Source organism: Rhipicephalus microplus, chromosome 2, assembly GCF_043290135.1.
Source record: "Rhipicephalus microplus isolate Deutch F79 chromosome 2, USDA_Rmic, whole genome shotgun sequence".
NCBI classification, from domain to species: Eukaryota; Metazoa; Arthropoda; class Arachnida; order Ixodida; family Ixodidae; genus Rhipicephalus; species Rhipicephalus microplus.
Window position 1 is genome coordinate 90,234,285 of NC_134701.1, and position 13,441 is coordinate 90,247,725.

Here is a 13,441-nt window from a genome sequence, read left to right on the forward strand (position 1 = left end):
CCACTTAAAAAAAGCCTCATGTTTTAGAAAGCCCTTCCGCAGGCACACACGTGCTGCCAACGCAACCATGTACGAGGCGCGTTGCTCTGAACTGGCAGTAAAACTGAGCCCCAGCCAAAAGCATGCTGCACTGCGCAAGGTTTGTTTGCTACTAAAGTCAATGGCCATGTGATGTCAGTCGCTGCGACAAATTATGCCCGTCCTTCAGAGAGCTAATGACATTGACGTCTACGACTGTGGCTGGTTAAAGATTGCGTGAACAAGTATCTCAGGTGGTCTTGTCAATGACTCTTGACACATACTCCACCACTTGGTTGAGTTGTGAAAATAGTTTGGGCTTTTTAGCACTGTACAATATGTGAGCAAATGAAGTCTCAAAAGGAGGTCCCACTTTTTCCGCCTGTTGACTACAAGGCTGGTAAAGTAGCGACGTCTCTAAAGCCAGGCTAAACCGAGCACTACAGCATGACTGCACAATCTCCTACACTCCTCGGCTGAAGACAACTCCATGAGCCATCCCAAGTGCGTGGCAATGGCAAGCAGTACTTTTCTAGGGCTGCAGTGTACGTCGTCACGGCAGTGGATGCAGAACGGCAGGGTGCTTCTAGTTTCAAGGTAAGCAGTCGTTGCCAAGCTTGTATAAAATGGTTTTGGTACTCCTAACTATTTCAACAGTAAATTCCTGAATAGCTACTCCCTCAGAACATTACTGCAGCCAGCCGATGGCTGTGGGGAAAGCTGGTGGTCAAGTTTCTACAAAGGACTAATTTGATTAGCCTGTTTAACATTCAACAGGCACACTTGAAACTATGGCTATGAGGAAGCACTACTTGAGACCATCGCCGCCGCTGCTGCTGCAAGTGGTCCACGCATCTGAACTCCCACAGCTGCAGGAGAAGCAGGCTCGTGTTTGGGTGTCAATTCCATTATCCATCGTCCACTACTAATCGGCCAAGGTTCCTGGCCCGACAGGCCAGACAAACCGGCGCGCATCTGAAGCCCCCTTGGGCAACAGGTGTTGATCACTTTAGAAGTCTTCAGGGAGGACGGGTATCCGATGATGTAACAGCCACACATACACTGCCCAGTGTGTCGCACGCAAGGCTTTGCACAGGAAAACACGAAACGCGCTAGCGTGTAGGGCAAAAAAAAAGTACAAAAGGAAAAATCACCACCGGGGATCGAAATCAAGGGCACACGTTTCTCTTCCATCAGTTCTCAGTACACTGTATGCGCAAACAGGAGGGCAAACAAAAGGAATCGGGTGACAGCTCCAGTAAATGACAATGTTCTTTTTTTAATATAACGATGCTGCTGCGAGAAGGGAGAAGGAAGGGGCAAGGGAGGGCAAGGAGAGAAAGAGGACCAAGTTGTGGGGAGTCCTTAACACGAGAAAACGAGAATGTCAACAGGAGTGACGGCTTCGAAACAAAAGTGGTCGGCTACGGAAGATCATAAATACAGTAGTGGTGGTCGCAGGCATTCGCTGGCCCCTCCCTTACGTTTCACAGAAAAGAAGCACTTCCTACATCAAGGCGGAGTAAGAAGGCCGCCGCGCATCGTTTTTTTTTTCCCTATTCTATGCAATCCCTCCCCCTGCCTTCTCTTTGTTGAACAAATAAAAAGCTCTGCATCACTAGAACGTCATCCTCCTAGAAAAAAAAACTAACAAAAACAGTTGAAGAACAGGAAAAAAAAGCTGTACACGAACCTGAACACTTAAAAATTATGTCCGAGACAAAGGTAGTGGCAGGAGAGAGAAATAAAGTGGTCGCTGCCGTCGCGTCGTCCAACGGGAGGCACAAATCTTTTCAAAAAGAAGTGTTAAACCCAAGTTTTTTTTTTTCTCGTATCTGAGTATAGACCTGAACTTGCACACACTGCCTCGGCCCAGTGTCACTTGTGGAAAATGTCCAGCCCGGATAAACGACTCCCTCCACTCATACAGGAAAGAAATTAACAAAGTAAAACAATGCATAAGAGAATAAAACAACGGAAGACTGGATTCTCGCTGTTAATGCTCCCTCCAAAAAACAGTCTTAACAAAGGGAGAGAGGAGAAATGCTTTTTTTTTGCTACAACGGATCCGACAAATCGAAACAGCAGTGAACAAACGGCGGGTGGGTTTGTTGAGGGACGTATGGAGCAACTTCGGCCAACCTCCCTGACCAAAAACACCTAGGCACAACCGCAAGAGAACAAAAAAACATGAAGGGCAGGGTTCAACTCTGGGTGAAAGGAACAGGGGAACCAGCTGTCCGAAAGGATGCAAGTACCCTTCGCACACTGAATCCACGAACGCAACCACCGTTAAATACAGGCTGCACTTTCAAAGCAGATAATTTTTTTGAAAATGAAAGAAAAAAATGTGGGAGCACAAAGAACATTGGACCAGTTGGCATTCCTCCCCCTCTAGACGTGGGAAGGAGAAAAGGACAGCTCAAGAAAAAAAGAGGGGGGGGGGGGGGGTACTTAGGCGGCCGCAACACTACACACAGCACGGCTCAAAAAAGTGACATCACACAACGTAGCCGCTCGACGAAGCTTGCTTTGTTTCGAGACCCTTTTGCCCCCCCTCGGGTGAGGTTTGGCAAGACAAGATTTACCGAAGAACGAGGGGTGCCTTCCACACAGTGGACACGAAACAAGACGACGAACGAAAAGAAGATAGTCAGGAGGAGGCGCAGCGGCGGCAAAGACCACGACGACCAGAGAAGGCGGCAGTAGGAAGAGAGAAAGGACGGTGAAGAGGGAGGGGAGGAGGGCGGCGGCAGCGGCGGCGACATCGGCAGCAGCAGCATCACCGCCATCGGCCGGCTGCAGCGAGGGGCGACGGAGTCGACGTTGCTGCTGGGGCGGCCGCAGCGCGATGGGAATGCACGCGGAAGGGGCTGGGCGCACACACGAGGATCAATTGTCACCACCTTCCTGCTGCTCGTCGCCATCCCCTTGGGTGTCCGACGTCCAAAGCTGCACAGAACAATGACGACATCAGTCACCAGCCTGCCATTTGCACAAGCTGCAGTGCATGCACTAGAAATATCGTTGCAGAGATTCACTACTGACACTGCACTAAAACAGGACCCCCAATACTGCTTCTGTATGTTTTTTCATTTACCAGACCTTTCATACAGTATAATCACAAAGAAACTATCTAGCAGAGATAATGAGACTTGGGCCAATTTTGGTTTCGTCATCCAAGATGTGCAACCGAACTATAACTATGCAAGCATAACATCGAAAAAAAAAAAAAAACTGCTTGTCGCAGTAGCCAAGTTAATGGTCATATGAGCAAGCAAAGTTCAAATGTTAAATTGTGCATTCAAAAGAACCCAAAGTTAATTGAGGTCATACTACTGTGTTTTAGGACAGGCAAATCCTGCTACAACGCCACTGACAAGACACGCGAAAAAGTATCAAAATACTCAATATAAAGAGGTTTCTACCAGAAATGTGTAAAAAAAAAAAACGCAAACCTGCATTTGCTCACCATCTTCACCACTGCTTGTTCTGCAGTGGCTTGCACCTCAAGATGGTCGAAGACATAATTTAGGACATTCGTTGGAAAAGTTCATTGAATCAACTTTTAATTAGTACAGTTACGCAGTCTCATGCTAAAAGCCCATTGCAGCTTTTAGATATAGAAAAGGCAGTCCATTATTGTGGCATTATGAAAGCAAGGCAAATTCAATAGAGAAACCGAAAACAAAGCACGAATGAGCACAATAGGCAGACAATTACAATGGACATCACTCCCGTTTTTTAACATATGTGCCACACACCCAGAACCTCGTTAATTAAAAATAGGTTCTATTTTCTTAGTTACTGTCCCAAATTATATGTATTCATCGAAGATGCCTGCCTTTACTAAAGAAAAAGCAATTGTTAAGATGGTGAGCAAATACCGCATTTACCACCAATTTTCTTCAGAACATTGGTCACATTTCCCGACACAGCCTATACATGACATTCTCACTTGTCACATCAGTCCCAGCAGACACAGTATCTTGAATTTAGCTCTGTAACTGACACCACACCTCACACCAAATGACCTATTTTCTCGCACAGAACAAAATTTACGCAGACTTGGGACTAAACTCTGGTTGCGAGTTCAACGTGAATTTTAATGCGCAGGTTCATAATGGAGGGGGGGGGGGGGGGGGGTATACACATGGGTGATCGAGAAAATACAATATTCAAACTACCCTCAGAGTGTGCGAGGCATCTAACACCGCTAACGAGCATGCAAAAAGCTCCAATATCATCAGCCTCACTGGAGGGCAAAGGCCTCTCCCATGAATCAGCCCGGTCGTGTGCTTTGTGCTGCCACATCGTACCTGCGAACTTTCAACTTCATTGGCCCACCTAACTTTCCGTTTCCCTCTTGCGAGATAGCCTTTTCTCGGAATCCAGTCACCCTTATTAACCAGTGGTTATCTTACCTATGTGCTACATGCTCGGCTCACGTTCATTTCTTCTCGATTTCAACTGTGATATTCTTAACACTGGTTTGTTGCCTAACCAACTCTGCTCTCGTCTCTTAAGGTTACACCAATCAATTTACTTAGCATTGCTCTCTGCAGAGTCCTCAATTTAGGATGAAGCCTCTTTCAGTGATGGAAGCTGCCTTTTGCTTTTTGGAGCAGATTCTGGAGCAGATAAAATGGTGCTTTGGAGCAGGCTTAAGTGTCTTCAGAGCAGAAAAAAAAATGCTATAGCTTAAGTTTGCTATTGTTTTCAAAGCAGATGCATGTTACTAACGACTCTTGATGTCTGAAACATCACTGAAGCATCTAATAAATATTTATTATTATTAAACATTCCACATGCTAGTATGCAGCTAGTATACAAGCCGTATAGTAGCATCATTGGCGTAAATCATGGGGTGGTCAAGAGAGTACGGACTTGTGTTCAGGCTGGGGAAGACAGCCCTTGCAAGTGTACCCCTTGAAATTTAGCTTTAGCACGTGATATAATTAACAGCTTAGTATAGTGCAATCAACTTTTTTAGGCTTTTGTCTGCTACTGCATACCTGTGTGAAAGGCCACTTAGCTGTGTGAACTATGGAAATAGCAAAAAGGTGGAAACAAAAAGACCGAATAGAACAATGAAATTGCTCAAGCTTCTAACTCATGCTTGTTTTTCTTTTTAATTCTATTTTAAGGGAGATGCAGGTCGAAAAACCGCGATTTTTTTCGAAAAAGTCGATGTTGTGTTTTCTTGCATTTTGTATTCCTCCAAGCCTTCTCCTTAATGTATTAAATAATCTAGGCTGAGAATCGGCTAGAAGTTATCGAAAAATACAATTAAAGCACTCGCGGTGGCTCGTGAAAGTGCGAAGTTACCCGATTTTCACGCACGCGGAGGCATCGCCGGCTCTTGAAATTTCGCGGGCATGTAGGCCTAACCCTCTTCTCCCAGAGCCCACTTCGGCAAAGCAGCATTCATGCTAAAAATACAACGAAAAAATCGTTTTCACACAGCTTTCTAGCGTGGCGACTGGGCCTTGGAAGTCACGTGGTATGATCAGAGCCCTGCCATTGGGTGCGAGCATTCCACCGTGCAGTCGGATGCGAGCGCTTTCTTCCTTCTGCTTTCACCGAGACATTGACGAACACAACCGCCGAGTTATTTCCGCGCCATGAATGCCGGCGAGAAACGCTACTTTCGTTCACGGAAGTTCATTAGGCGGCACCAGTCTGAGGGAAGGCACCCCAAACGCAAGCAGTGAGCGCCGGCGAGAGGTCCGTCTGCTGCTAGGCCTAGCCGCGGCAGCAGCGACACACCAGATTTGGATTGTTCAAGCTTTATTCCTACCGTCAATGACTTCGTCAGCGCTTCAGAGTGAGAGATAAAGATGCTCGATGACTAAAGCAAGTGTCAGGACGAACGTAGAAGCACATTTATTTGCGAGACCCATGCGATGTAGAACCTCGTCAGTGGCGTAGTATGCTCCAACTGCGGGCGGTGCGAGCTGTCTGAGTAATGTTAAGTAGACGATAAGGCCTGGCATCGCTTTCGGAACTTTAGCGACGAAATGACATGTTTGCTGCAACTGTTGTTTTGTCCACGTATGCGTCAAGTCGCGTGTATCCGTCATGCAGTGGAAGCGAGGAGACGTCCGCCAGCGGCAGTGCACGGGACAGCTTCGCTGTGAGCATGATGAAGTCTGTGGTCGCACCGCGTGCGATTGGCGTCGGACACGAGCAGCTTGTGCGGGTTTTGTGCAATCATTGGTGTTAAAAAACCGGTGCGTCACAAGAACTGCCATTCGCAAAAAAAAAGTGCATACCACCGCCGAAACATCGAATGAGCCCGAGAGCAACGGCCCATCACCGCAGTAGCGAAAAAAAAAAAAAAAAAATGCCCGTCGGGAGGAGACAGCTTGTAGAGACTAAGGGTCCAATATATAGTGCTGGATTATTCTGAAACTCAACTTTTTCAAGATAGCTTTGCTGACATTCTCTGAATTTCATTCAAATCGGTTGAAGAGTATAGCATTAAGGGGGGACGCGGCACTTCGGGACCGAAAATCAGCCAAAAAATCGAGTTTTCACGGACCTTCTTTTCGCGTTCCCGACATCATTGCGCACCTAATTACAAAATTTCATAGCCGAATACCATCAACTTTTATCGTTATTCAACTTTAAAAAACCGAAAACGGGCGTCCTGCCCTTTAAATTGAGGGCGAATAGCGCAGGTTTCAGCTCTACGATACGCGGGAACTACGCGCTCGATCGGCGCCATTTTGGTCTTGTTTGAAAGAACGCGTTTTCAGCTGTTTTTTTTTATTCAGTAAGCAACATTGAGCGTTTCCCCGGCTCGAAAAACGGGGCCTCAAAGACGAAGAGCCGCGCTCACTGCCATTGGCTAAACGGCGCACGTGACTGAAATGGCGCTTTCCGGTTGGCTGGAAACTCGCGGCTTGCGCCTGCATACGCGACCCGACGCCATTTTGAAAGGGTTACCGCTGTGACGCCTCGAAATCGGCAGAGCACTCTGAAGCTTCTGATCGTATCGCCATGCCTGGAAACGCAAAAAAGTATCGGACCGTGCACGCATTTGGTCGCAGGAAACGCAAAGGTCGTGGGAGAAAGTCTACGAAGTCATCAGAGCCTTTGGTTGACTCTGACGAACGATGTGTCGACGCTCTGCGGCCGTTCAGCGATGGTGCGACCGAGCGCGTTGCCTCCGACTACGATGACGGTGAAGCGAACTCCGGACGACTACGAATCGACGCCAAGGTGGTGACAAACGCCGAAGTTGAAGAAAATCATGCCCGGGAGAAAGCGACGCTCGACCGGCTTTCATCGGCGCCAGCAACTGCACGGAAAATTGACTTTTTCACCGCGAGTTGTAGCGAGGCAACCACACAGGACTCTGACCACGCTGCTCCTTATCTGCTTATGCATCTAGATATCCTAAACGCGATAATGGGTGCCTTGTGTTGCAAAGCCTGCCACGGACCGGCTACGATCGTCAGAGGGGATCGGGACTACGGACTTGCCGTGAAAGTGCTAGTGCAGTGTGAAAGGTGCGGCGAGATCGCGAATGGACTTCGCCCCGCGCGAACGGCACGGAAACGTGCAATCCGTTTGAAGTAAATCTCGCTTCGAGGGCGATGATGGCTACCGGCAACGGCCAAACGAAAATCAACGATATTTTCGCAACAATGGGCATCTCACACCGCGGTATGCACCACAAGACGTTTCAGCGGCATTTGAAGAACACGCTGGCACCCGCTGCAACGCGAGCGGCCGAGTCCGCTATGAGCGAATGTGCGGAAAAGGTTAGAACAATTTATGATGACTTGTGCTTCGGCCACCGGGGCAATATTGCCGTTAGCTACGACGGCACGTGGAAGACGCGAGGCCATTCTTCCCACATCGGCGTGGGCACAGTTATCGAATTATTTAGTGGCTACGTGTTGGACTACGTCGTTCTTTCCAACTTTTGCCTAGGCTGCGAGGTGGGCCCAAAGCCTAGTAGTGAGGGCTATCAAGAATGGAAGGCTAACCACAAATGCCAAAAAAATACGAGCAGCAAAGCGGGGCAAATGGAAGTGGAGGCGGCTCTAATTCTATTTCAGAGGTCGCTTGAACGCCATGGCCTGCGCTACACAACTATGCTGTCTGATGGAGACTAGGACATTTTGCGCCATACAAGACGCCAAGGTGTATGGTTACATTGACGTGCAGAAGGAAGACTGTATTAATCATGTACAGAAACGGATGGGCACCGCATTGAGAAACCTGGTGCAGAAACAAAAGTGCGATGGGAAAAGAGGCCTTGGTGGGAAAGGCAGGCTCACAGGTGAGCTGATCACCAGGCTGAGCACATATTATGGCCGGGCTCTGAAATCGCATGAAGGTGACGTGGGCGAGATGCAAAAGGCTGTGATGGCCACATACCGCCACGTCACCTCCACTGATGAATGCTCGGACCACAGTCTGTGCCCAGCTGGTGAAACTTCATGGTGTCGGCACAATGCCGCAAAAGCAAAGGGTGAGCCCGACCCCAGGCATGCCTACAATCTACCGAAAGACGTGGCAGAGGCATTACTACCGGTTTATACCCGGCTTTTGGAAAGAGCCCTGCTTCAGAGGTGCGAACGCGGCAAAACGCAGAACTCCGAGAGCCTACATTCGGTAATCTGGAGTTTGGCCCCCAAGGAGCACCATGCGTCCCTGTTCGCTGTTGAAGCAGCTGTTGCAGAAACAGTGCTGCGCTTCAACACGGGCAATTGCAACACGGGCAAGAGCGAGAGAAAAAGACCACCGTCGCAGCATTGTCTCCAACAAGAAAAGAACAGCCTCATTGGAACTCCGGAAGCTAGTGAAGAGGAGGCATGAGCACAGAATGCATTCAGACTATGCTTCTGGTGCGTTTTGAGGTTGTCTTGTTGCATCTTCTGCAATAAAAATGTGTGCCCACGTTTTTTCTCGATTTCTCAAAACGACAATTTTCATGTGCTTCCCATTATGCCGGAGCAATATCTCTTGTTCTATCTGGGTTATCATTACGATTTCTTTTTTGTTTCGAAGATAAATGCAGGGGATGTGTCGTAAAGTAAGTTTTATTGTAATAATTTTTGGAGAAAATTCTCTAAATGGATCTTTTGTTTCAAGTGTAGATGGGGAAATTTTTCATGTCATATTCAACATCCCACAACTTTGCTTCGAAATAGCCCAGAACAATGATTTCTCCTTTATTGCACACTGTGAACATACCGAATTGGTTCTATAGGTTGCACATCAATATCCAAGTTACAGTTAATTAGCTAATTAGGCCTTAATTGAAAAAGTCGCAGTTCATTATATCTTTAAAACTAATTGTCACAGCAAAAAAAAGAATTAGATTTTTGAAATCAGCAGTAAAATCTACATAGGCTCTCCAAATTTGACTGAGGTACTCGCAAAAATAAAAGAGTTTTTGGAAGGTGTAGCATCCCCCCTTAAACATGTTTTTGAACTTTGAAACCGCTTTTTCTCAGTTCCTCATTTTTCGGCGTCTTTAGAGCTTGTGCACTATAATTTGTACGCTTCACAAAGTTGGTTGCAATGAAACTTCAAATTCAATAATACTTCAAATAAAAACTTCCAATTCAAATAAACAACTTTCAGAGGTCTCGAAAGCATATTCAGCTGGATAATTTCAGAAGCTTGTTCCTTGAGTATGGTAAAACTCAAATTCAGCATTAGAGTTTTTTTCTAGACAGCATTTACCACCAAAAGAAGGATTTTTCTTTTTGGTGTGCAAAGTTCATCAGATTTATTATCTTTCATAAATACACTGAAGTTTACCTTTCAAACTTGTTTTTCTCAAAACACAAATTTTTTTTTTTTAAGTGTGCCCCTCCTTTTTGAGCACTTCTAGTGCACAGATCTGCATAAAATTTTGCCCAATTTTTTTCCAAAGAGTTACAAATATAATTATCTAGTTTAAATGTCAATATTTTATAGTATAATAAAAATTGTATGTAAACCTTTATTAGGGTAGGTATTATTTTTCAAGCTTATCAGATATTTTGTATGTGCTTCCTAATTAGTTATTTGCATTTTACACTATTTGAAACATTACGAACTATGAATAGTAAGAATTATGGTATGGTAAAATTGTTGATTGAATGAGTTGAAGAGTTGAGCCTCACTCTTCAAATAGGTTTCCCTCGCTCATGAAGCACAAGAAAAAAAAAAAGCAAAAGGGGAGCATAAGGGTTAAGGTTTTCACCTTGCCATGTTGCAGAGCTAAAAAGTATGCAACTAGCAAGAAAACCAATTAAATATTCGAAATCAACATAAAAAGTTCCATACACAGCTCAAGTTTCATTGCTCTAGAGTGAATATTAAAAAAATAAAGTGTCTTCGAGTAGTATCTCCCTTTAAACACGTGGTTTACACCCAAGCCAAGCAGTCACACTTTCAACACTTTGTTGAGTGGCAGGAAAAAAGTGTGGAAGGCCTACCGTATGCCATCCTGACCACACACACACTCGCCAACAGCAAGCAAGACACGCATGCACGACATGGAAGCCAGCCCGCGTGGAACTGCTTTGGGACTGTTTCTAGTCCTAAAAGGAAACCTCTGAATTCGAGCTAGTGTGGCTGGAGTCTCAGAGCGGGTGGAGACGGGCGAAGGTGTTGCGGGAAGGAGACCTTGAAAGTAAGAACAAGCGAGAAGAAGGCCTTGCAAGGTCTCCGAAACGCACAACTCCATTAATATGTGGGGTTCAACGTTCCAAAACCACCATGTAGTTATGAGAGATGCCAAAGTGGAGGGCTCCGAAAATTTCGACCACCTGGGGTTCTCTAACGTGCACCCAAATCTGAGCACACGGGCCTACAATATTTCTGCCTCCATCGGAAATGCAGCCGCCGCAGCCGGGATCCGATCCTGCGACCTGCAGGTCAGACGCCGAGTACCTTAACCACTAGACCACTGCGGCGGGGCCGAAACGCACATAAGAAAACTTGAGAGAGCAGTCGGCGCGAGGTCCAAGAATTTCATTTGGGCACCTTATCATTGTAGTGCCCCGTAAGGAGCACAGGAATGTCAATTTTACAAAGCACTCGCAGCGTTGAAGTAGCACTGCCACATTGGGCACTGTTGATGTCATAGTAACCTCTATGTGCAAGTTTACCAGTAACGCTAAAAATAGAATATCCGAGATGATTACAAGTCTTTTAGTGTCCTACCGAACTCTTTACACGTTGACACAGCCTCATTTTGTGTTCTTAGAACCCCAATGCTTTAATGTTTTTTTTGTGGCGCAACTGTTTCCCTTTGTCCTTAGATTACCCATGTTGAAACCTATCATAACCAAATTAGTAAGACCCATTCCAATAAATACGTATGCTTATTAGGACCAGAGGAGTCCTGCATGTTCTCGACTACTGAAGGTCCAATCAGCGAGCTTTCACTGTAACATACGAGTAACAGTGGCACACAAGAAAGCTACCCACAGAGCAATGGGTAACTCACCGTGAGGTTGTCTCGGAGGAGCTGCATTATGAGCGTGCTATCCTTGTAGCTATCCTCATTTAACGTGTCCAACTCCGCGATGGCGTCGTCGAATGCCTGCAGAAAAAATTTTGCACTTGTTCAGGTTCCATTAAGTGAACGTACACACATCTCTAGGCTCACAAATGTGTACACTTTTCACAGTTGATATGTGAAGCTGCAATTCAACACCAGGAAAATATTGTGCATAATGTGTTTCGGAAGGTGCACCATAAGGAATGAATTTCTAAGCATTCTTAGAAGCAATAATAAAAAAAAAAACACTAGGGAGCTTGCAAACAATGTTTCTTCCCGAGTATATTATTGAACAAGGTGAATACAAAAATAAGAGAATGTGTTCACGGAAGATGAAGCTACGTTTGTCTCCAAAGTTTTGAATTCCAAGCAGGTGACCAAGACAAAAAAAATGTTTCAGAGTGGATCTTTAGAGGAATAAGGGAAGTCTCCCATAATGGTGGCCGATAAGGAGAGACCTGCAATCTAGTTTGCAATATTTTCATACAGACAACGCCCTTAAAGATGGCTCGAAAATGGACGATATTTCTCGAATAGTTTATTTCATTGCTACTTTTTTCAAGACAGTGTTCACATGGGGTGCTTCACAAAAGAAGCTTAAAATTAATGTGTGCAGGTCCCGAACATACTTAACAGTGTTTTAAACAAATATATTGGACAGACATTTCAGCAGGCAGGGCTACTAAAGAAAGTTCTGTACCCACATGCAAGAGCCCTGCTCCATCTCCAACAACTTAAGTATAGCCAGGTATTTGGCAAACCATGTGTAGTGTAGCATGCCAAAATTTACGAGTTGCATTTGTCACACTCGCATTCTGGTCATTTAATGCTAACACTCAACCTGTTAACAGAACCTTGACTAAAACATGCATGTGCAATGAACCTGGAATGAAGTATACCAGTAGAAACACCAGCTAGCTGAAAATTTATGCCACCACGGCTAACTCGTTCACAGAATTGCACAAAATTGTATTTTAAAATACATGCAGGCAAGCAATATACTTGGCAAACATATCTGAAGGTAAAATATTCGAACAGCACGCTAGTTGGCTGCACTTTCATCCTTGCATTTAAAGCAAATATAGCACTTCACAAAGATACACTTGCAGTAACTGGCACATGCCACAGCTTGCTTGGCCATTAATCGCTTTCATGCGACATCTCCCCATTCCCACACAGATTAAAGGCCAAGAATACAAATTATCACACAACTCAAATGTTTTGACTTCATATGCTGAACTATGAAAAGTAGCTTTTGCTGTAATATGCTACAAAGGATGCAATAATGCATGCAAGTTTGTATTGGCACCTGCTAATCACTGCATCATTCACTGTCCAGCAATGAAAAAATTTAATGTTCATCTGTTTCCCTAATAATATCTACTATGTAAAAATCAGCAGACTTTAATTGAGAGATTATGGGCAAGAGTATACCGTATTTACTCGATTCTACCGCGCCCTCGATTGTAACGCGCACCCGATTTCCACCGCAAAAAAAAAAAAAAAAAAAGTAAGACATCGATTGCAACGCACACCCATTTTTTTTTTTGCTGGCCCGCACGATCACACCACTCGAAAAAACGATTCCTTTCGGGATTGTCTTCCATTTAAATATGAGGTACGGGCGAAGCTTGTGCCCATCTGACGTGTAACAGAGCATTGCCGTCACTGTAGTTTTACCGTGGACCGATGTCAGCACGCGAACTTGCTTCGCCCCCTTCTTCTCGACAGTTGTGGTGCCAGGCATGTCGAAGTAAAGAGGCGTCTGATCGGCATTCCAGATTTGCCCAAGCAGGTAGCCGTTGTTGCGCCGCAAGTTTAGGACAAACCTCTGAAAACTGTAAAGCTTTTCATCGTACTTCTCCGCAAAAGTTTTCGCATATGCATGTTCCCCTTCGGAGGGAA

The 13,441-nt window shown here is 45.5% G+C and overlaps 1 protein-coding gene across 3 annotated transcripts in view; it reads right to left on the reverse strand.

Annotated features, from left to right (window-relative positions):
- Positions 1–1,181: 1,181 nt before the first annotated feature.
- Positions 1,182–13,441, reverse strand: part of 14-3-3zeta (tyrosine 3-monooxygenase/tryptophan 5-monooxygenase activation protein zeta) — a 38,801-nt gene continuing 26,541 nt past the window's right edge. For all 3 annotated transcript variants that reach the window (XM_037422071.2, XM_037422070.2, XM_075886625.1), the window contains 2 exons: positions 11,483–11,578; positions 1,182–2,970 (listed from right to left, as the gene is read on the reverse strand). In XM_037422071.2, coding sequence (XP_037277968.1) covers positions 2,911–2,970; positions 11,483–11,578 — 156 coding nt within the window. In that variant the 3' untranslated portion in view covers positions 1,182–2,910. The remainder of the gene's footprint in view (positions 2,971–11,482; positions 11,579–13,441) is intronic.